This window comes from Suricata suricatta, chromosome 8 (genome assembly GCF_006229205.1).
Source record: "Suricata suricatta isolate VVHF042 chromosome 8, meerkat_22Aug2017_6uvM2_HiC, whole genome shotgun sequence".
NCBI lineage: Eukaryota > Metazoa > Chordata > Mammalia > Carnivora > Herpestidae > Suricata > Suricata suricatta.
The window spans coordinates 15,599,936-15,621,167 of NC_043707.1; the positions used below are offsets into that span (position 1 = coordinate 15,599,936).

General features: G+C 44.2%; 1 protein-coding gene across 1 annotated transcript; it reads right to left on the bottom strand.

Moving 5' to 3' along the window:
• Positions 1-732: 732 nt before the first annotated feature.
• Positions 733-15,637, bottom strand: CRYM (crystallin mu). The gene is made up of 8 exons (XM_029949736.1): positions 15,374-15,637; positions 14,731-14,884; positions 12,775-12,837; positions 8,166-8,267; positions 7,494-7,677; positions 4,001-4,122; positions 3,205-3,289; positions 733-1,081 (listed from the first exon to the last, which is right to left on the bottom strand). Exons 1-8 carry the CDS (start codon positions 15,541-15,543, stop codon positions 1,017-1,019), a joined length of 945 nt encoding a protein of 314 aa, XP_029805596.1. The 5' UTR covers positions 15,544-15,637; the 3' UTR covers positions 733-1,016.
• Positions 15,638-21,232: the final 5,595 nt, after the last annotated feature.

Genomic DNA, 21,232 nt, shown 5'->3' on the forward strand with positions numbered 1-21,232 from the left:
GTGGGATAATCTCCATTTCTGCTAGGGTTGCTGAAGAGGACATCCAGGGGAAAACTTACTTAGTAATGGAGCCAACACTGAAGAAAACAGACCTGAGGGACGGAGAGAGCAAGAATGGGTCCTGTGGGCACTTGGAGCCTTGGACACAGCTGTAGCTGTGAGCAGTTACCTGTGTGCTTCTTAATTACAAGAGCCAATACATTCCATTCCTCATCCATTTGTTCTTTCAATTATTCTGCCAAAGGTAGTTTGAGTTATGGTCTCTACCACTTGTGACCAAAGGAGTCCTGACCAATAGAGAAGCTCCACTGTTCTTTGAAATTTAATTTATGAGAAGCCAGAAACAAGTCTACATAAAGTATGATTCCATTTATGTAAAATGTCCAGGAGAGGCAAGCCCATAAAGATAGAAAGTAGATCAGTCGTTGGCAGAGGCTGGGAAAAGAGAGAAAGGGGAGTGACTGCTAGATGGAAGTGTACCAGCTTTCATTTGGGGAGTGATGAAATGTTCTGGAATCAGACAGTGGTGATAGTTGAACCCTGTGAACATGCTAAAAACCATTGACTTGTACACTTTAAACTGGTGAATTTATGTTACAGGAATTGTATGCTAATTTAAAAAATTGAAATACATTTAATTATGGTCATTGGAACTCGCCCAGGGAGTGAATGGAAGCACATGGTCTCCTCACTTCCTTTGCCATGGGGGATAGAAACAACCACAGTGAGAACTGCAGACTTGGAAAATGCTTTATTTCAAGGAATTATAAAATGCAGTGAAATATGGGGGAAACAGAGCATCACTATAATCTGGTGTAACAGAAGAAATGGCCACCAAGTTTTGTTTCCAGCTTCACACACAAATGGGGATCTTGTTATTTAAGGTAAGACATGATACGCTCAAAAGTATAGCTCACTGCACATTGGGTTCCCTTATTTGATCTAGAAATCACAAGGCAGCTGGTGATTACATCCCTTGAGCTGTTGCATCTTCCTCCACACGAAGTTCCTTCATTTCATTTACCAGATGACCAGGAATCGTACACCAGTTTGGCTGCAACCAGGTCTTCTACCGCCATGCCTGGAACAGGCAGAAGTATGGTTCACTTTTTGTCAGAACACTGTTCCCTAGAACAGCCCAGGCCCTGTGACTGGCAGTTTCCTGACACACTGTCCGTGCTGCTAATACTGCTCACTGGGGTAACACGGACTGATAGCCAGAGGTGAGTTTAGGCTTGGAAGGTCTGCGAAGGACAGGGTGAAGCAGGGAAACGGTGCTACGTGGGAAATGCCCACCAAACACATTTTAAATGTCCTTCAAAGTTTAATTTAGGGTTTAGAAAACTTTCTGTGAATGGCCAGATAGTAAATATTTAGGCTCTGCATGCCCTATGGTCTCTGTTGCCTTTAACTCTGCCATCATGGTGCAAAAGCAGTCAAAAATGATAGGCAAACAAATGAGTCTGGCCATGTTCCAATAAAACTTTCTTTATGGACACTGAAGTTTGAATGTCATATGATTTTCACCTGTCACAAAATATTCTTATTCTTTTTTTTTTCCTAGTCATTTGATTAGAAACTACTCCCAGCTTGAAGGCAGGAAAGAAACAGGAGGTGGGCAGAGTATGGCCCACAGGCTACAGTTTGCAGACCCTTGGTCTTGTCCAAACGCTGCATCCTTCAGCAACCCCACTTATCTTGTTGTTTTGGATACACAGCATAACCTCAAGTGGGTGTATGTTTTTAAAGGACAGGGACTGATGTTTACTAATTTTTGTAGTCACCACTGTACCCAGTACGGAGTCTGATACACAATAGGTGTTTAATATGCACCTTCTAGATGAAAAGATGTGCCTATAATCAATCCCCAAAGCAGGAAAACAAACATTGCTCAGAAGGGCAGAGCAGATTTCTGCAGTATGGTCTCCTGAAGGGGTTGCTGACCTCTGATCTCTGAACTCTGAAACTTTCTGTCACAACTGGATCCGTGTGACGTCTTTGAACTGGACTCTGGGTAAAGTTTATACTATTTTTCCTGTCTCCCTATGTGTGAGAGATTGTGAAAATATATTTAAAAGCCAGCAAAAACATATACTGACCCTTGGCATGGATGCTGGGTGGCCAGAGTATTCTCAATGTTCTGCCAAGCATTAAAGCTTTGGGTGCTTGATCATAGGAAATAGGGAAGTTCTTGGGAGAAGGGCAGAGGACATTCTTGGAGGCTCTAGGCAGTAACTATTTATATCAACCAGTTTGTGAGCATTTCAATATTTTAGGTATATTAGTTGGCTATCAGGTCTGTTACCATGTGCGTCCATTTCCTTCACTCCAGGTCGGGGGTGAAATTGCTGGGCTGAGGGGCAGACTGGCCAATGGGGGCCCAGCCTTGGTTGGGCTTCTGCCTGTATAACTTTGGCGGTAATGGGGCTCCCCATGGAAGCCACTCTCAAATCAGCAAGTAGGAGGGTGGGGAGGCAAGAACAAAAAGAGGTCTCAGGCTGTACTTCCTGTGTGAGGCTCTTCTGGTGGGTCTCTCTGCCATTTCCCTTAAGCTCCCTGTCTTTTAAAAAAATTTTTTTAATGTTTACTTATATTTGAGAGACAGAGAGAGCACCAGTGGGGAAGGGAAGGGGCAGAGAGACAGAGAGAGAGAGAGAGAGAGAGAGAGAATCTGAAGCAGGCTCCAGGCTCTGAGCTGTCAGCACAGAGCCTGACATGGGGCTTGAACCCATGAACCGTGAGATCATAACCTGAGCCAAAATCAGATGCTCAACTGACTGAACCACCCAGGCTCCCCAAACTCCTTGTCTTTAAACACCCCCTACCTTCACCTCTGCAGGATACCTTCTTCTGATTTTCATTTAGATCTAAGTCTAAATGATTTCCTGCTGACACTTGCTGTGTACAAATCATTTTACAGACATACACACGTCACTTAATTCTCACAAACACGGAAGGAAACAGGTGGTGAAGATACCGTGGCTCAGACAGGGTAGGGTCAGAGCAAGGAATCCTGCCCAGGACCACCCAGTTCCAGAGTTCACGGGCTTACTACCCACTGTGCTAACACATGTAAATAATTGACTCAAATGACAGATTTCATGACTCAACTACGGAGTCCAGTGACTCATTCCTCTTTGCACCAATGGGCAAGCCTGCCCTTGTTCTCTGGGTGGAGGGTGCCCTGGGAGCCCCAGTCCTTACCTAGAGACTTGAACACCGTGGTCTTGTCGCAGTGCGCTGGCTTGACTCCCCTCACCACTTCTCCCAGCTCAGCAAAGATCTCAGCCTGTGAAATGAGCACGTGCTGACCGGGGCCTTGGAGCCAACGTCTGCTCCAGCCAGCTTCTGAAGCAGGGCAGGGAGAGCACCCAGAACTGGATGCGGGATCACCATGACAAAAAGACCATTTGTACACTGGCTTCCTATATGCGTGTGTGTGTGTGTGTGTGTGTGTGTGTGTGTATGTGTATATTGCATAGCATCTGCCTTTGTGATAGACCATGCATGCAGAGATACAAGTTTGCAGCCAGGGGAATATCTGGCCAAGACAGTGTGTCAGTGAGGAAACAAGCGTGTTCTTATCTGATCACTCATTTTGGCAGCCCTCTTCTTGCTCCTGTGCTCTGGTTACAAAAGGATAAGGCCATAACATGGCCAACCCCTGTCTTACTGTGTTGGCCACATTGGGAAGGTTGCCAGCCACTTATCTCCCAATCTCACTGCTTCAGAGGACTGCTCAGTCCGACAGGGAAAATCTACCAAGCTGCTCTCTCCAGGCAAAGGGGACAGGAAAACACATGTTACTACCATAATGACCAGATTATTCCAGAAGGGGATTAGAAAGGGTTGAGAGATGTTTAGGAGCTGTCACCCCACAAAGCGGCAGGGTGGGGGGTGGCTGAGGTCTGGAGCAGTCCAAATGGAAGGGAAGGTTAATGAAACCCTGGCATCCAGGTGAGGCCAGCTGGGCAGCAGCCCACCAGGAAGAGAGGCTCACCCCTGACAGGAGGACATCTCCAGACTCTTTCAGGGCAGCCTCTTGGGAATCCACATACAGCACAGCCTGTTTCATCAGCTCGTCATCCAGCTCTCTCCAGTCAGGTCTGCTGGCTCCGATGGCTAAGAGACAGCAAAACAGATCCTGAGCCAGAAGCAGTGGCAAGGGACACTACATGTGCCAAAAAAAATGGAAGAGGGGTGGGGGAAAGGAGGTGACAGAAGACATGTGGGAATATTCAGATTTGGGATGCCTCATTTCCCAATGCCAACCCCCCCCCACGCCCTCCCAATCAGCAAGACTGAAGACTCATCAATAAGAATAATGCCTGTTTTTTTTTTTTTTTTTGCATTTCATACGAAGATCTTTCTAAGAGATTTTGAGGCAACTTAGCATTCATTTATTGGCTGCCTGCTATCTGTGGGATGTTTCACACATTTTATTTATAGTCCTCACAAGAACACTTGATGTCTGATTCCGATTTACAAGGTGCACAAAGGAGGCTCAAAGAAGTGAAAGTGCTTGCCATGGTTGCATATCTAAGACGTGGCCCTGCGACCCTGCGAGTGCCATGCCTTTGACGCCTCTTCTGTTTATTGGGGGCAGTAACCTCTTTACAGAAATCCAGGAACAGAGACATCACTTACAGCTTATTCATACCCTCCACTCCTCCATCTTCTGTCAATGTACTTGTTCTTGAATACTTCCCATTCCTCACCCTCAACCACTCCTCCTTTAACTCATGACACAGGAGCCCAGGGCCAGGCTCACAGAGAAGCCCCAGGAGAGCGGAAACTGGCTTCATCCTGGCATTCAGATATCACATCCTTTGCAGGGAGCCTAGGAGCATAATGATGAATCCAAGGAATCCTGTCTCCTGGCACTGGCATGTAGGATAATGCAGAGGCTGCCACCAAAAGCCCGCAGGGCCAGGCAGGTAAGGAACAGGAAGAAAACTGGTTGGAGGGGCTGGCCTGGAAGTGGTGGAGGCCCAGGTACAGAGAAGAAAGCAGGCCCTTGTAAAGAGGGCAGCCATCACTGAGCTCCAGCTAACTGTGGCCATGTGAAAATGCACAGCGCTGTTAGACAGTCTCTCCTTCTTCCTTTTTTTTTTTTTTAAAGAAAAGCAGGAAATCTATTTGCATGTGTTATTTCTTGATTTTTAGAGCACACTATGGTCCAAACAAAACACATCTGCTGGCTGGATCCAGCCCATGACCAGCTAGTCTTTGGAAACCACTATAAAGCCTTGCACCCACATAAGGTAGTATTTATGTGCCTTCCCACATTGTGTCCAGTTTTCTCTACTTGTTCCCTCTCCTGCTGTTGTCCCCCACTCTAGTTTTCAAAGCGAGTGGTGTAAAAATGTCCTTCTCGAAGGTCATTTGTGTGGGGAGTTCTGTAGAACAAAAGCACTAACTAAACAAAGCTCGTAAATAAATCATAAGCTGGTGGGAAAAACCCTAGCTTCCCAAGCCACCTCTTCTCATTGCACTTGCATCCCCCCTTCCCAGCCCTCCCCCGCCCCAGTTCTTCTGAGCAGGAGGAGTTCTCAAAGGGTCCTGTGAGGCCACTTGGGCAGATGGAGGTGGGCCAGGCAGTGAAGGGAGGGGAGGGGGTCTCACTAAGTCTGGGCCCTGGCCTTGCTCCAGTGGAGCAAGAATGGGTGAGTGTGGGACCCCAGCTGGGACAGCGGGGGGAGGGTGTAGGGTGGGGGTGAAATTAAGCCTATCTCTTAGCCAAGCTGTAAAGTAAGTAAAATCTGTTGTTGGTGTTAGCCTGTCAACCACACTTGTAACATATTTTTCTGAAATATATTTGATGCCTCTGTAAACACAGAAACCAATTTTGTCTTTGGGCTAAAGAAGTAGAAGCGATGCCTTGACTCGAAATCGAGGCAGCGCTTCCTGGAGATCCCAGTGTGAGAGAGATTCTTGGTTGTTGGCTTTGAGGATGGAGCAGCCACACAAGGAATGTGGACAGCCTCCAGGACACCCGTATTCCTCTCTTAACAACGTGCAGCATCTGCACAACCACCTGAGCCCGGAAGAGGGCCCTGAGCTCTAGATGAGGCCACAGCTCAGACAACACCTTGATTTCCTCCTTGTGCGAGCAGAGGCCCCCAGCTAAGCCATGCCCAGAGCCACAGAAACTGCAAGATCATACATATACGCTGCTTTGAGCTGCAGAAAAAAAATCAAGTCAGTCTTGATGAAGATTCAGTTCTTGTCTGTTTTACCAAGAACCGGTTTCTTTTGATTTTTCAACTTCTTTCAGAAGTGGTCTTACTGTCATAAAGCCAGAACTGACCCATCTCTTGCCTGCTTACCCTCTGGACCCACGCCATAACACCAGTTCACACAAGCTGAGACCTTCACTTCATGCTGGCTTATTCCTCAGACAAGCCACACATTGGTTTCCTTCACAGAACTTATCTGCAGCTGGAACCATCTAGTCTATCTATTTGCTTACCTGTTTGTTGTCGACTTCCCTTCTCCTGAATGTAAGTAAGCATCAGGAAAGCAAATGTCCCCGAGGGCTGGTTTCTTTTGTGCCTCCCCAGCATCTAGAACAGTGCCTGGCACATGGCAGGGACTCAGGACACATTTGTGATTGGGTGCGCAATCATGACACTGGGCTCCTGCCTGCTCTCTGCCAATGGGTGTAGAATTCTTAGCTTCTGAGTTCACGCCAGGTGGTTGTCACCAGAATAGAGGGCACTGATAACCTGTTTAAATCTCTAGTATTTTCCCTCCTTGATCACCAGATTCCAGTCTTCTTTTTGGAAGATAATAGAGAGTATAATTTAAGAGCTTGTGCTCCGATGGTAGATTGCCTCAGTTCAAATCCCAGCTCTACCAGTAAGAACCTCTGACTTTGGGCAAGCTACTTAATCTCTCCATGCCTTGGTTTATCCACCTATAAAGTGAAGGTAATGATAAAGATAGCTCCTACCTCATAAGGTTGCTCTAAGGATTGAATGATGTAATACAAATAAAGAATTTAGAACAGCACCTGCAATAGTAAATATTTAATATAGACCAGTTCTTGCTATAACCTCCAGAGTCATCTGAGAAACTGCAGAAGCCCCAGGAACTCCTGTGTTTGGAGTCCCACCCATCCTATCACACATATTATGACATCCACATGTCATACTAAATGTCTTTGGTGCTGTAATAATTAAAAAACTTTGTGGGGGGTAATTCTAAGTCTTTTTAAGAAAGAAGGAATCGTTTGGCTTTTGTCACTTAAATTTCATTACATTTAAGAACTTAGCTGTGACTGATCACTTGCCATAATGTTACATTTTATAGAACTCAAATTTATAAGCTTCAGGTTTGTGATTTTTGTTTCAAAGTTTTGAGTGAATATTGTTTTTCAGGGCTGGTCATTTTGCATGAGTAAAATAGCTGTGCAGATGAAGCCACTTGGTTTAGCCTAGGGACAACTCTGGCCACCACTTACCCATGGCTCCTGGATCCACTCTGCTTACCATTGATGTGAGCCCCCGGCTTCACCCATTCGCCAAACAAAATGGGCTCTGTTGCCATGGTGACTGTGATGATCACATCTGCACCCGTCACTGCCTCCTGGACCGAAGAACAGACCTGTACCTCTCCTTGAACTGTGTCTGCAAACTTTTCTGCATTTTCTTTGGTGCGATTCCAAATCCTCACCTTCAGTGGGGACAACAAGGACATTGGTGCCGTGATTGTTTGACTGTTTATGTTTCATTATGTTTTACAGGTGCCAGGGGAAAGCTGAGCCACTCTGGGGTAAGGGATTTAAATCATCCCCTGTGCGTGTGCCTGGTTGGCTCCGTCCGTTAAGCATCCAACTCTTGATTTTGGCTCAGGTCATGATCTCATAGTTCATGGGATTGGGCCCCATCAGGCTCTGTGCTGACAGTGTGGGGCCTGCTTGGGACTCTCTGTCTCCCTCTCTCTCTCTCTGGCCCTCTCCCACTAGCACATAGGCATGCAGGCAGGCAGGCATTCTCTCTTTCTCTCTTATAAACAAAGAAATAAACATTAAAAAAAAAAAACGGTCTAGATCAGACTCTCGACCTAACTATTTCAGAATTGCCCATGTTGTAGTAAAGGAGTATAGATAAAGGTCACTTATTCTTCCCTTTCCTCTTCTCCCCTAACCTCCCTGCACTTACCTCTTTAAAGCAGAATTGCTCTGTGAAGACCTCGTAATGGCTGTAGGCCTGGACCCCAGCCCCAAGGATGCACAACACTTCACTGCTGGGTGGTTTCAAAAACTATTTGAGAGAAACCGGGTGGCAAAGGTAAAGGGAGACACATCAGCCAGGTGAAGAACAAACAGTTTGAGTATGAGGTGTGTTTGGCCCCATCTCCAGCCCTCTTACTATCTTTCGGGCAATGAAGGAGATGGCATTTTGGGTTTCAGTTTCTCCTGTGTAGAGTGTGGAGGGGAGGAAGGAGCCTTCACTGAGCCCCTAATATATGCCAATGCTTTACCCTCATGATCTCATTTATTCCAGACAATCACCCTATGAGCAAAGCAATCCTATTTTTATCCCCTTCTAGATGAAGAAATTGGGGTCCAGAGAGGTTAAGTAACTTGCTCAGGGTCCTACAACTATTAAATGGCACAGTGGGGCTCCAAAGTCACATCCTTCATTCTCCAGAGCCCACATTCTTTCTCCTGCGCCACCCCATCTTGGGGATGTGATAGGCCACACCCACTTCTCAGAGCCCTGAGTTACTTCTAAGAGCTACCTGGAATCCATGGGCCTTTGCAACTCCAGGTTCTCCGTCATATTTTCAAAGCCCACTGTTGAGCCTTTCTCAGCCTCCATCTTTCTTTAAAGAGGAATGTAGAGCTGGCATTTGTGGCACCTGCTAAGGATATGTGAGTGTATCTGTGTTGGGGAGTAGGGTTCTATAATCAACTCATATCAAATGTCACCTCTCAGGTGACATCTTTCTGATCTTCCTGATAGAAGTCACTTCGCCTCAGCACTTATTTCTTTATGGATTCTTATGTCTTTACTGATCAGTAAGCCCATAAGGACAGAGACAGTCTCATATGCACAGATTTGGCACAATTCTACTATGATGTGTAGGAAATAAAGCAGGGTTCTTGAACCTCAGCATGACTGGCATTTGGGCTGGATAATTGTCAGCAGAAACAGGTGGGTTGTCCCATGAATTACAGGACGTTCAGCCGCATCCCTGGCCTCTATCCATTCGATACTTGTAGTATCCCCTACTTCCTCTAGTTGTGACACAACCAAAGATGTCTCCAGATATTGCTAAGCATCCCTGGGACAGGTAGCAAAATCATTCAAGGTTAAGAACTACTGGCATACCATCCATATAAGATAAGAGCCTCTTGTGGGGCAACTGGGTGGCTCAGTCGACTGAGCATCCGACTCTTGATTTCAGCTCAGGTCTTGATCTCCGGGTCATGAGTTCAAGCCCTATACTGGGCTCCACGCTAGGCGTGAAGCCTACTTAAAAAAAAAAAGTCTGGGTGGGGGGAGGGGAGGGAAAGAATCACTTCTGCCTTTTCTGTATTTCATTTGTAAAATTTAAGTCTGTTCTTTCTTCAATATTAATTATTGCATTTCTGGAATGTAATCCTAAAAGTAAACGCCTTTTTAATTGTTAATTATTAGCAAGAAGAAGTCAGAGAGAAAGTAGCAGATGTTCATCTTTCCTATAGCTGCAGGAGAGATACCATTTTGTGCCATAAAATATAGCTGAAAGTAGCTGACTTGGGAAGTTTTCACAATTCAATATTAACCAAATGGGCAATCTTATGCTCTTATCCAACAAGGAGAATTAGGTGATTTATTCCTTCACTAAATCAATTTTTTTTCTGTTCTCAGTTAATAGGAGTCTATTCTTAGAAGTACACTTGGGCTTCAGAAATTGTTGCAGTGTCCTGTAAAACAAACCTTCAACTTCTGAAACTGAATCTCTAATTCTGATCGGTTGTCTTACTTGATAATTTGTTGCCTTGATAATAATGTTACAATTGACATCTCTCTTCCTAAATAGCATAACATTTATAAGATGTATGAAATCATAACAGAACTAGTGGTACTTCATTCTTTTTCCCATAGCATGCAAGAAATTAAAAGCATGTATATGAATCTGCTAGGTTTCTTACTTAGAGAGTTTAGAAGCGTGGGTCTCACCTTCATTTGCTAATGAACACCACTAAATGTAGCCCTACCATCTCTCCAGCCCCCTTTAAGGCCATGCTCCCCTCTACTTCCTGTCCTTCAGCCACACCAGCTTCTCAGCAAATTCCCAAGCACATGTGCTACCATCAACTACAGGGCCTTTGCACAGGTTCTTTCCTCTGCATGGAATAGTTTTCTCTCTGTCTTTCACAAGTAACTCCTACTGTCTCATAGCTCTCCTCAGATATCCCTTCCACAAAAAGAGCCTTCCCAAATCCCACAGACCTCCTGTTACACACTCTCATAGCACTTCACCTCTTGCATTTGATGCGTTGGTCTATGTTATAGTTTCAGAGGTACTGGTGTGATCTTTGGGTTAATATCTGTTTCCACAAATGGACTCTTGTGTTCCATGATGGCAGGTACCGTATCTGGTTTTGTTCACCATTTTATCCCCTAGACTGAGCACTGGGCCTGGCCCCTAGTGAGCACTCAAATATCTGTTGAATAAATGATTGTCAGGGATAAACTCTGATATGTACTGTCACCTTGAGAAAGTATGCCAGAATCCACAATTCAGGTTGTATGTGACCCCAGTGCAAGGCAATTGCAGTGACTGACAAACCCAAGAACTTCCTATACGTCTCATCCTCCTCCCTAAAGCCCTAAATAAATGAGAAGTGGTGGAAAAGAAAACACTCTCTCTTCCAGGGCAAAAAGTATAATAGATCTTTAGTTCTTTATTGAAATGCACCCCTGGGCATAAAGCTATGAAGTTGCAGCCTAAACTCTGAAGCATCCGCTCAGTGATTCTCAACTCTTGTGGGAGTGCAGATATTTATCAATGAAAAAAAAAAAAACGCACAGTGTAACTGGGAGCTGGGTCTATAGGAATTTGGTTTCCAAACATGGTTGACATCAGAAGTAACCAGAGATTATCAAAACAAAACAAAACAAAAACAAACAAAAAAACCCCACAACAACCATTTTCTTGGGCCCCACTCTCAGTGAGTTCGAATCTGTGTTTTGGGGATCTGAAATTTTAAAAACATTTCCCAGGTGTTGGCTGCTGTTGGAAACCATAGACCGGGGCCAAGAAGATCAGGCAGTTTTGGAAGATCCCACAGCTTTGCGGGTTATGCGACTTTGGGATGTCCTAGATTCCATCTCTTCCAGGACGAAATGAGGCCAATAATACTTTTCTCCCTCCCTCACAGAACCCAAAGATATATCAAGACAATGCATTCGAAGTTCTTTTAAAAAAGACCAGAATCCTTTACAAATAAATGAAAGGCAGTCTTGTACGAGTGAATATATATCTCTCAAGGAATCCCTTGATTATTTCAGCCTGAGTTGGGTCTGGATATACTTCAAAAAAACCAGTTCATCCAGGTGTGTGGCCTGCCGCCTTCCTACACAATTACCAGGTTAATCCTTACATTTCTTCCCTCTCCTCTTGTGTTTAGACGACCTTAACACACTCACAATCTGAATACCTGATCTCTGCCGCTCCCCAAACCCCACATCTGCTTATGCTCAGTCCTCATAGACTCCTAAACCAGCTCAGCAGACCATTCACATTTCCAGCTCATGTGAAAGACACCCAGTTGTCCAAGCCTCCTCTTCTTAACCCTAACCTCTACAGATACTGTTTTTCTTGTAGGATGCCCTGACAGTGCTTGGGAACGTCCTCAACCCCTTCGCTTGCTTTCCCTTCTGCCTGAAGAGTACCCTCCCCACTTCCTTCCTTCAGTTTTTACTCAAATATCACCTTCCTCATGGGTGAGATCTTCTGTGGGTAATTCAGAATGTCACCCAGTATTCTAGTACTGCTTTATTTTCACATAGCACACTGTTTTCTGTTGGTAGTGGTTTTTCTTAAGGCAAATCCTACAAATCCTAGCATGTTATTAACTCAAAAGGGGTTTAAAGTTGTTGGTTAATTACTGTCTTAGCAAACCACGCTCTGTGTTTTACTTTTCCTCTTGTGTTTTGTCTAAACCTCCGTGTGTGTGCCACTCTCTGTTTTGTTCACTGCCGTATGCCTGACATATGAACAGTGCCTAACATATAGTGGGATCTCAGGTGGTACTCGCTGAATGAATACATGAGTGTGCTCGGATCTCTTCAGCTACCCCTCTGCTTCTTGTGCAGGATTGGCTCTGGGCTATGGGGCAACCACCGCAATTTACCAGGAGCAGTGCAGTATAGGGGGCAACAAAGCAGTCCCGGGGGTCATAGAAGGTAAATTTTAAATTATTGCTCTGCTTATTAGCAGCTGTGTGATCTTGGGCAACTCACATAACCTCTCTGAGCCACATTCCCTAAACCTGACAAATGGAGATTGTCCTATCTCCTCTGCAAGGTTGATGTGAAGATCAGGAATAAAGTATGTAGGGTACCTGGTATCTAGTGGTGCTCATTAAACAGTAGCTAATAGTTTTGTGAATCCCTGTGCTCACTTGACATCCCATTTTTGGCTTATGGAGTTAAAGCTATGTCCAAAGGAATATCGAAGTAAGTTGCTCACTTCTCCCTTAGGCTTTCAAGTTGAGACACCCAACCCCACTCTCCAGCAAACCTCGACAGCACAGGCTGGCACTAATCTTACCTTGGTAGCAATAGCAGATACTGCAGCTGTTCTCTTTGCGGTAATGACATTTCCATCCATGACCTTGGAGGAAAGGAGAGGCAGTGAGCGAGGGGCAGGAAGGAAGGAAGTGGAAGGAAAAAGAGCAGCCTCAGGAAGTATCACAGTATCCTACAAAGAGCACAGGCTTGCTATCAGATCCAGAGCTAATTCTTCTGCTTATGAGAAATGCAACTTTGAAGAAATATCTTAATCTCTAAGGACCATTTGCCTCACCTGTAAAAACAAAAGCAATGCCAATCATTTAGAAGATTTTGGTGAGGATTAAAAGTATTCACATAAATGTAAACATCTAGCACATGATGAGCCTTCAAGAATTGCCCATTTTATTTTCTTGCCTTCGGTCTCTCAAAACACCAGATGAAGGAGCAATTTGAGGACTTAGAGGAAGTCATATGACATCTGTGCAAGGGCCATGGAATTCTACCTCAGTGGCTCTTAACTCCTGCCACGCACATGGGGAGCTTTGTGAAGATACAGATGCCCAGGGAATCTCTCTTAGGGAGGGACCCAGACACCCTTGTTTTCAAAAGCTCCCCAGAGAATTCTGAATTACATCTGGCTAAAAATCACCACCATCCTTTGTATTATTCTCCTGTTTTTAAGTTATTAATCTTAGTTGCTCACCAAGTAGCATCAGTATTCTCATTTTATAGACAAGGAAGTGAATCACTTACTACTGAGCAGATTCAGGAAGGGTCTGAGGTCTTGTCATTTAGTTTAAAAGCCTGAGTTGGTCCCACTTTACAGGGGAACCACCACTGGTAGGTGTTATGAATGCAATGAGTATAGGTTGGGTACAGCTACCCAGTCTTCCCAGAGGAGTGATGTACAGCCTTGGGGAGGCAGAAATTCAGGGGAAGAGGATGTAAAGATCCAGAAGTATGGGTGGAATGAAGGAGGCTGACCCAGCTAAAAACTCAACTGCCTGGTCTCAGAGCCAGCTTGGAGGGCACAGAGACACATGAGTTAAGAGTACAAGGTCCATCATCAGGCAGACCTCACAATGATTCCTGGGCCTATTGCTAACCAGCTGTGTGACCTCAAGCAAAGTGGCTCTACTGCTCTGAGGTTCAGAGTCCTCACAAAAATTGGGAGTGGGCGTGAAATAAAAAACTCCCACGGAGGAATGTTGCCATAATTGAGATCGAATTCTCTTCCCTGGCACACGGTAAGTGCTCAGTAAGTGGCAGTTAGAAAGGCTGTAGACACAGTCTCCAGAGAGTATAGACCCTGGACTTACACTGAGTAGGTCTGCAGTCCAGCCATGACACTTATTAGTTAGATAAAACTGGGTAAGATGGACATAGTTAGCTCTATGACTCAGCTTCCTCATCTGCAAAACGGGGGTAATGTTATTACGTACCTCACAGAGTGGTTCTAAGTATTAAGAGAGTTAGTACAAGTAACCATCCCTGACACATACAAAGTGCTCAGTGGACAAGCTCTATTTTTGCTACTACCATTAAATGTTAAACCTGTTAAATGTTAAAACAGGTTACTGTGTATCTCTTAGAAAAGCCTTCCAGGGATTATAAGACACTCCTTTTCTGCCATTAGAGAAGCACTAAGTAAATGTTGCCTTGGCTACTGAGTTCGATCAAGCTGTGCATTGGAGTAACTGGAACGGGGCAAGAGCATGTACAAGAATGATGAGATTATTCCTTCCACACCGTCACACACTTGAAATAGCAGTGTGCGCTGGTGCTGCATTGTGCATCCTCAGGCAGTCCTAGAAGCAGACACATAGTCACAGATAACCTTCATTGTTGCTGGTATCCAGAGACATCATTACTCAGAGAGGGGCATGTGTGGTCACCATCAAAACTCCACCCAGCTCTCTCAGAGAACTAACTTCCGAGGCTAGCTCTGGGCCTAGGCCCCCCCAACTTCATCCCAGGGCAGGGAGTTGCTCACCGCCAGAAGGGAGCCATTGCTGGGCTCAAAGAGCAGCACAGTGGCCTGGTGGGAGGGGACCGTGGAGGTGGTGCTGTGGCCCTCGTAGAAGGTGACCAACTTGGTGGTCAGGGCGTCTTCTGCAGCACTGTAGGCAGGCATGACCCCCAGGTAGCTACAAGGAGAGAGGGATAGCTTCAACCTCTTCCAACCAATGCTGGGGCTTCCTATCGAGTCCCCATATACGTTCCTTTCTCTTTCCTCTGTCATTGCCCTACTGTCCTCCCTTCCCCCCATTCCTCTGCCTTTCCTTTAGCGGTGTGCAGAGTATGTTAAGAGTCTGGCTCTGCATGAGAAAAACTATCCTAGTTTTGCTACTAACTACCTGCATAACCGTGGGTAATTTAACCTAAGTCTCAGTTTTCCCCATCAGTAAAATACTTGCATCAATACCTACCTATACGGAGAATGTGTTGAATTAAACAAGATAACGCCTGTAAAGCGCCCACTTGGCGCCGTGGATCGCGCAAATATTAGGTGGCAACTGTTACTAGCCATGATTTAGACGAACCCTCTCTTCCTTTCTCCCGATGCTTCCCTTCGCATGCCTTCCCGTCCCCGTTTCCAGTTTCTCCAGCACCTGGCCCCCGCCTTTCTCACTCACCCGCTGTGCTTGGCCACCGGTACCACGGTGCGCACCGGCTGCATGACCCCTCCGTCGGGGCCGCTGGAGAAGTTGGCCAGAGCCGCCTCCAAAGGCGGGATCAGGAGGCTGGAGCTGCGGAGGTGCTCCAGCACCTCGGCGGCGCTCAGGAACACCGGCGCCCGGCTCATCTTGCCGCGGGCCTTCCGATTTCGGCGGGGGCACAGCTCCCGGTGTTGCCGAGGCTGCACCGCAAATGAACGCTCGGAGCTGCGGTGCCGCCTACTGGTCACCGCCTAGCTGAGGGAGCCGGGCAACGCTGGTCTCCGCCCCCCGCCTGTCTCCCCCGCCTCCCCACCCCGCAGGGCGGAGCTGGGTCCCACTCCAGCTGCGAATTCTCCCAGGTCGCAGTTGAGGCGTGGAAACCGGGAAGGGAAGGCATGCCTTGTAATTAAGGGGAGAGCTGGGAGTTAAGGATTCTTTGGTCCACTTCCACAATTCCTATAATTAGCGGTAGTCATTGCAAAGGGCTTAGACGCTCCCACCCTCGCTCTTCCCCACCTGGCGTCCTCTCTCGGAAAGAGGAGACAGGGGACATGGGGGTCAAACGGTGGAGGGGTTCCCTTTTTTCTTAAATTGTTACCTGCTGCTAGGAGATCGTAGATGAAAGAAGATAGTTATTTAAAAAACATTTTCTTTTCAATTCTGCCCCTTTCTGGCGTCTCTTATCCCAACCTCCCTCCCACTCTCACACCCACCTCCAGATCCTGACTACTGATTGCTTTCAGTGCACAATTTTCTTCTAGATTAACTAACTTAACTAACCTTCACCTTTTAAAAAGGTGGAAGTTCCCAAGTCAGTGAGTGACACGAAGAGCCAAAATGCCTAAGGATGCATAAGACGACTTAGGTCGTTTCTTAAAGGAGCTTATTCTTGAGAGGAGGAAATAAGACAATACTTACAATAGGAAGGTAACGAAAATGCAGTATGGTAAATTGTAGCTGCCAAATCAGATAGGAAAAATAAATGTTTTTGATAATTCTAAGAAAGGAGATCATTTTGATGTCAACTGTTTAGATAAAGGTTTTATGAAGGAGGGGAAATAAATCAAGCCAAAAAATAAAGCTAATAATGGTAAGACAACAACAGTGTTAATAGGGGCAGCTTATTGATCTGTACTGTGTACCAGGTAGCACCATGCATTTTATGTGCATCACCTCATTGAATAATACAACCTCTGTGGTAGGTAGGTATCTCTTTAGCCGTTTTAGCCATTTGAGGCTCTAAAGGGTGACGGGCTTTGTCCACAATCACCCAGCACATCAGCAAATGAGTTGGGATCTGCCCTTGAAGTCTGTCTCCAAACTCTAATCCTTTTTTTTTTTTTAACATTTGTATATTTTCTGAGAAAGACACACACAGAGCATGAGCAGGGGAGGGGCAGAGAGAGCAGGAGACAGAATCTGAAGTGGACTCCAGGCTGTCAGCACAAGAGCCTGATGTGGGGCTCAAACCCACGAACCATGAAATCATGATCTGAGCCAAAGTCAGATGCTTAACTGACTGAGCCACTCAGGCTCCCCTCCAGAACTCCAGCCGTAACAATTAAGCTACTTTGGCAGAAAGAGAGGAAGAGAGCATTTCAGGCCAGGTGAAGCCCATGGCTGGAAAAGATATTGTCTAGTTCTTGAGAATATTGTTTTGCCAGACAGAGTTGGGGTGGAACAGGGGTGTGTGCATATGGAGGAGGTGGGGGCTGATATCTGGGAGTACCAGAATATAAAACTGGGAATGCCTCTTGGAATCAGGAGGTTAAGAAGTGTGATTCTTTGGAAAGAAATAACATGCTCCAAAAAACTGACCATTTATTTTTTTACTAATAGTTTATTGTCAGATTGGTTTCCACATAACACCCAGTGCTTCTCCCCACAAGTGCCCCCACTCCATGAACATCACCCCCTTCCCCTCTCCCCCTCCGCCTTCAGCCCTCTGTAAAACTGACCATTTAAAAAGAAGATTCTTGTGCCAATGTATAGAATGAAACAGACGAGCAAATGTGTAGTCTGAGAGACAGGTTAGGGGGCTCAAGTGCTTCTGTTGTTACTCCTCTGATATTTGGGTTGAGAACTATGTAGCACATTTCTTAGGAAATAGTCACATAATAAAAGGCAGTATATGGGAAAATGTCAAAATATTTACCAATGAAATAAATTGTATATTATGTACTTAGCTCATAAGCTTGGCACAGAGTAGCCACGTAATAAATGAACATCTTCTAGCATCAAAAAAGGGAGAAGATGTTTTGGTGGTTGGGAAAAACTGATTTCAATTACACAATTTTGTGTGTTCAGTTTACCACTCCTAGAAGAGGATGCCCAAGTCTGCTGGAATTACAGAAATGTTTATGGGCCATAATTTGTGTTATTATGTAATATTTATTAGGTTAAAAAATATAGAGGCATAAAGAGAATAAGGAGTTTGGTCTGTTATTTTTTTTAAAGATTAAAAAAAATTTTTTTGGTTTTAATTTATTTTTGAGAGACAGAGACAGTATCTGAAGCAGGTTGCAGGCTCTGAGCTAGCTGTCAGCACAGAGCCCAATGCGGGGCTCGAACCCACGAACTGTGAGATCATGACCTGAGTCGAAGCTGGACGCTTAACCGACTGAGCCACCCAGGTTCCCCTGGTCTGTTATTCTTGAGGATAAAAAAGCAAAACCAAATACTAACTTAAAGAGATATGAAGTAGGATAGCTGGATTTTTTTGTTTTGTTTTGTTTTTTGCTTCCATTGTTAATTAAATAACTGAGCTGTGGTTAAAATAGAAAGCTCCCGTATTCATTTCTAGACAATCCTGTAGGAATAAGACTAGTCTGTAAGTCACTTCAAATCATCTTCCTTATTTATAAAGGTTTTGGATCATCACCCAGGTCTTCAGTAAAGTACCACTGGGCAAACTGATCTTGATGGAATTAATTTTGTTGGGGCCAGTAACACAGGGTACTAATTGGTTCCAAGGCTCCAGAACCTTTTCAAAATGGAAGTTATGTGATATCTCTGACTGGGGTCAGGAGTTGTACCACCTGGCAGGTGGAAGCAAATTCTTGGGTGATCACATATGTCAGGAGTCCAACTGCCAGCTTCAGTGGAGGCTCTAATATCTTCTGACAGCTCTTTTATTTTTTTACTTAACATATTTTGTTAAAAATTATACTACCTTCTTTAGTTTCAGCAGAAGAAAAATTAGCATATGATTGGAGATTAATGTTCTATTTTAATCATTTTTAATTTGCATCAAAATAACTTTGCATAACTATTTAAAAGACAGTCTGTGAATTATCCAAAGTCATCTTCCTTTTATGGGTTTGGGTAACATCACCCAGGTCCTTAGTAAAATTTTACTTGTCAAACAGGAAGGTCTTATTTTAGCTTAGGAGCCTATGACCACCTTTGGAAGAAGTCCTCATAGAAGGGTAGGGCAGCCTTCTGCCTCCTATCCAGCCTGGATAGTAGTAGTGGTTTTAGGGAGGCTGGTTGGTCCTGAATTCCACGTGACCAGCCCAAGTCTGATGTCCAACTGTATAATATGATCTAGAATCTGGATTAGAAGCTAGTTTTGCAGGTGTGGACTGAAAAAGTAGACCATCCAGTTGTACAACAAACACTTCCCTGCCCCACATTTTCCTGGTGGGGGTGGTGGTCATGAAGTTGGCTGAGACAGTGGGGGAATATATCTCCCCTTTTATGCTTTCATGCTTTTGGGAGACATAGAAATAAACACCCTTTTATGTCTAGTTTACAAAGAGCTTCCATCTTGAATGGTTGTTATGAGTTTTATATACATTTAGGGATTTATGAAAATGATTACAATCAACCCTTGAACAACATGGGGGTTAGGGACACCAACACATGCCCTCACATATAGTCAAAAATCCACATATAACTTTTGACTCCCCAAAACTTAACTACTGTTGACCAGAAACCTTACTGATAACATAAGCATACCATAAGCATACCAATCAACATGTAATTTGTATGTTATATTATATACTATATTCTTACAATAAAGTAAGCTAGAGAAAAGAACATGTGATTAAGAAAATCATAAGGAAGAGAAAATACATTTGTAGTGTTGGACTTTATTTACAAAAAAACATCTGAAGTGGACCTGCATACTTCAAAACTCTATTGCTTTAGGGGCAAGTATATAAATGTTAGTTCAACTCATTGATGTGATGCATTGTGAACAGAAGTCCTAATATCCCAAATTGTCTCTAAGTTTTACTGGTGTTCTAATGGCGTTTTTGAGGAAACTGCCACTAAATCATTCCAGGGAGAGGATTAGGAGCTTCTCAATTAGTGATTCCCAAGAAAAGGCTCTGAGGTCAGCTAGTTTGGATTTGGATCCTGGTTTTTACTACTTGTACATGCTGGATGTACAAGAGACTTTTCCACCTTGATGCTATTTCCTCAACTGTAAAATCAGATAATATTAGAACCAACCTCCCAGAATTCTGATGAGGCATAAATGAAATCATTTTGTTGTGCTTAGCAGGTTGGTGTTTAATAAGTATTACTGACAAGTACAGCAAAACTTTGGTATGCAAGCATAATTCATTCCAGATACATGCTTGTAATACAAAGCACTTGTGTATCAAAGTGAATTTCCCCCATTAAGAAATAATGGAATCTCAGATGGTTCATTCCACAATCCAAAAATATTCATATAATACAAAATACAAAATGCAAAATAATACAGAAAATACAAAATATAAAGAAAAATAAGCAAATTACCTTAAAAACCTTCGTGGCTGGTAGTGATATCCACTATCACTAATGGATGTTGACTACAGTACAATATTAATACATTCTTATTATATACTATATATATTTAATGTAACTGGCAATAAGGTAGCAGAGGAAAGAGTCTATCTGCAGGCTGCCTGACCTAGAATGAAACAAAACATTCTGAAGCTTACTCTTGTATGGAAAAGCAAAGGACTGTCCACAGGTGCTTTGAAAGGGCGAAAGATACACTAGTGCCAGTTGTGAGCACCTTCCAACATTCTGAAAACTCACTGCAGCCTGAGACCAAGCATCAGAGCATGGGAGACAATCACCCATAATACCGCAGAGAGAGAGGGAGAGAGAGAGAGAGAGAGAGAGAGAGAAGAACCATTGGCTCAGCTATGATCATGTGATGTTCGGCATCAGGTACAGATAAAATTTATTAGAAATGTGCGCTTGTCTTGTGAAACACTTGAAGAACAAGTTACTCACCATCCGTGGTTTGTATTATGTTAGTATTATTAGGTGTTATGGATGTTTTTTATTATAATTAAAATAATGAAAGTAGTCTTAGTAGTAAGGACTTATTAGAAAGAATACTAATAACCTTATTAGTAAAATAGGGGCTGGCAAAGAGGTCACTGGTTTAACTGTCCATTCCCTATCCTCCCCTGAGGCTTTGTCCTGGGGCAAGACAAGCCTGCTTCTGGAATTCCAGAAGTTCTCTGCTAGTTTCTGTCTCCCCCACTCCAGGAGGTGACCACTTGTATTTCTCTAGATTTTCTGCCACTACCATGCTGAAAGTGACAGAAGTGCAGAGCTGTCACTAGGATAATGCAAACAGTGGCTAAGGTAGTCCACTTGAAGTGCCAAATTTAAGAGACATATTCAGAACTCAAAATACACAGTACTTTCTAAAGATTAAAAAAATTGTTTTAAATGCAATATGGAAAAAAATTACACGGAAAAAAGTTACACCAAAAAAAAAAAATCCACGATGAACAAACTACCAAAGTTTATAAAAACAGGATCAAGATTACTGATTTTCCCTTTTGCTTTAGCTTCCCATGTAGCACTTCGTGGCGCTTTTAT

Coding starts and splice junctions, on each gene's coding strand:
- CRYM (XM_029949736.1), bottom strand. CDS start 15,543: ATGAGCCGGGCGCCGGTGTTCCTGAGCGCCGCCGAGGTGCTGGAGCAC. Junction 8,268..12,774: donor TATCTGCTATTGCTACCAAG/GTAAGATTAGTG, acceptor TCTCTCAAATAG/TTTTTGAAACCACCCAGCAG. Junction 1,082..3,204: donor CACGGTGTTCAAGTCTCTAG/GTAAGGACTGGG, acceptor TGCCTGTTCCAG/GCATGGCGGTAGAAGACCTG.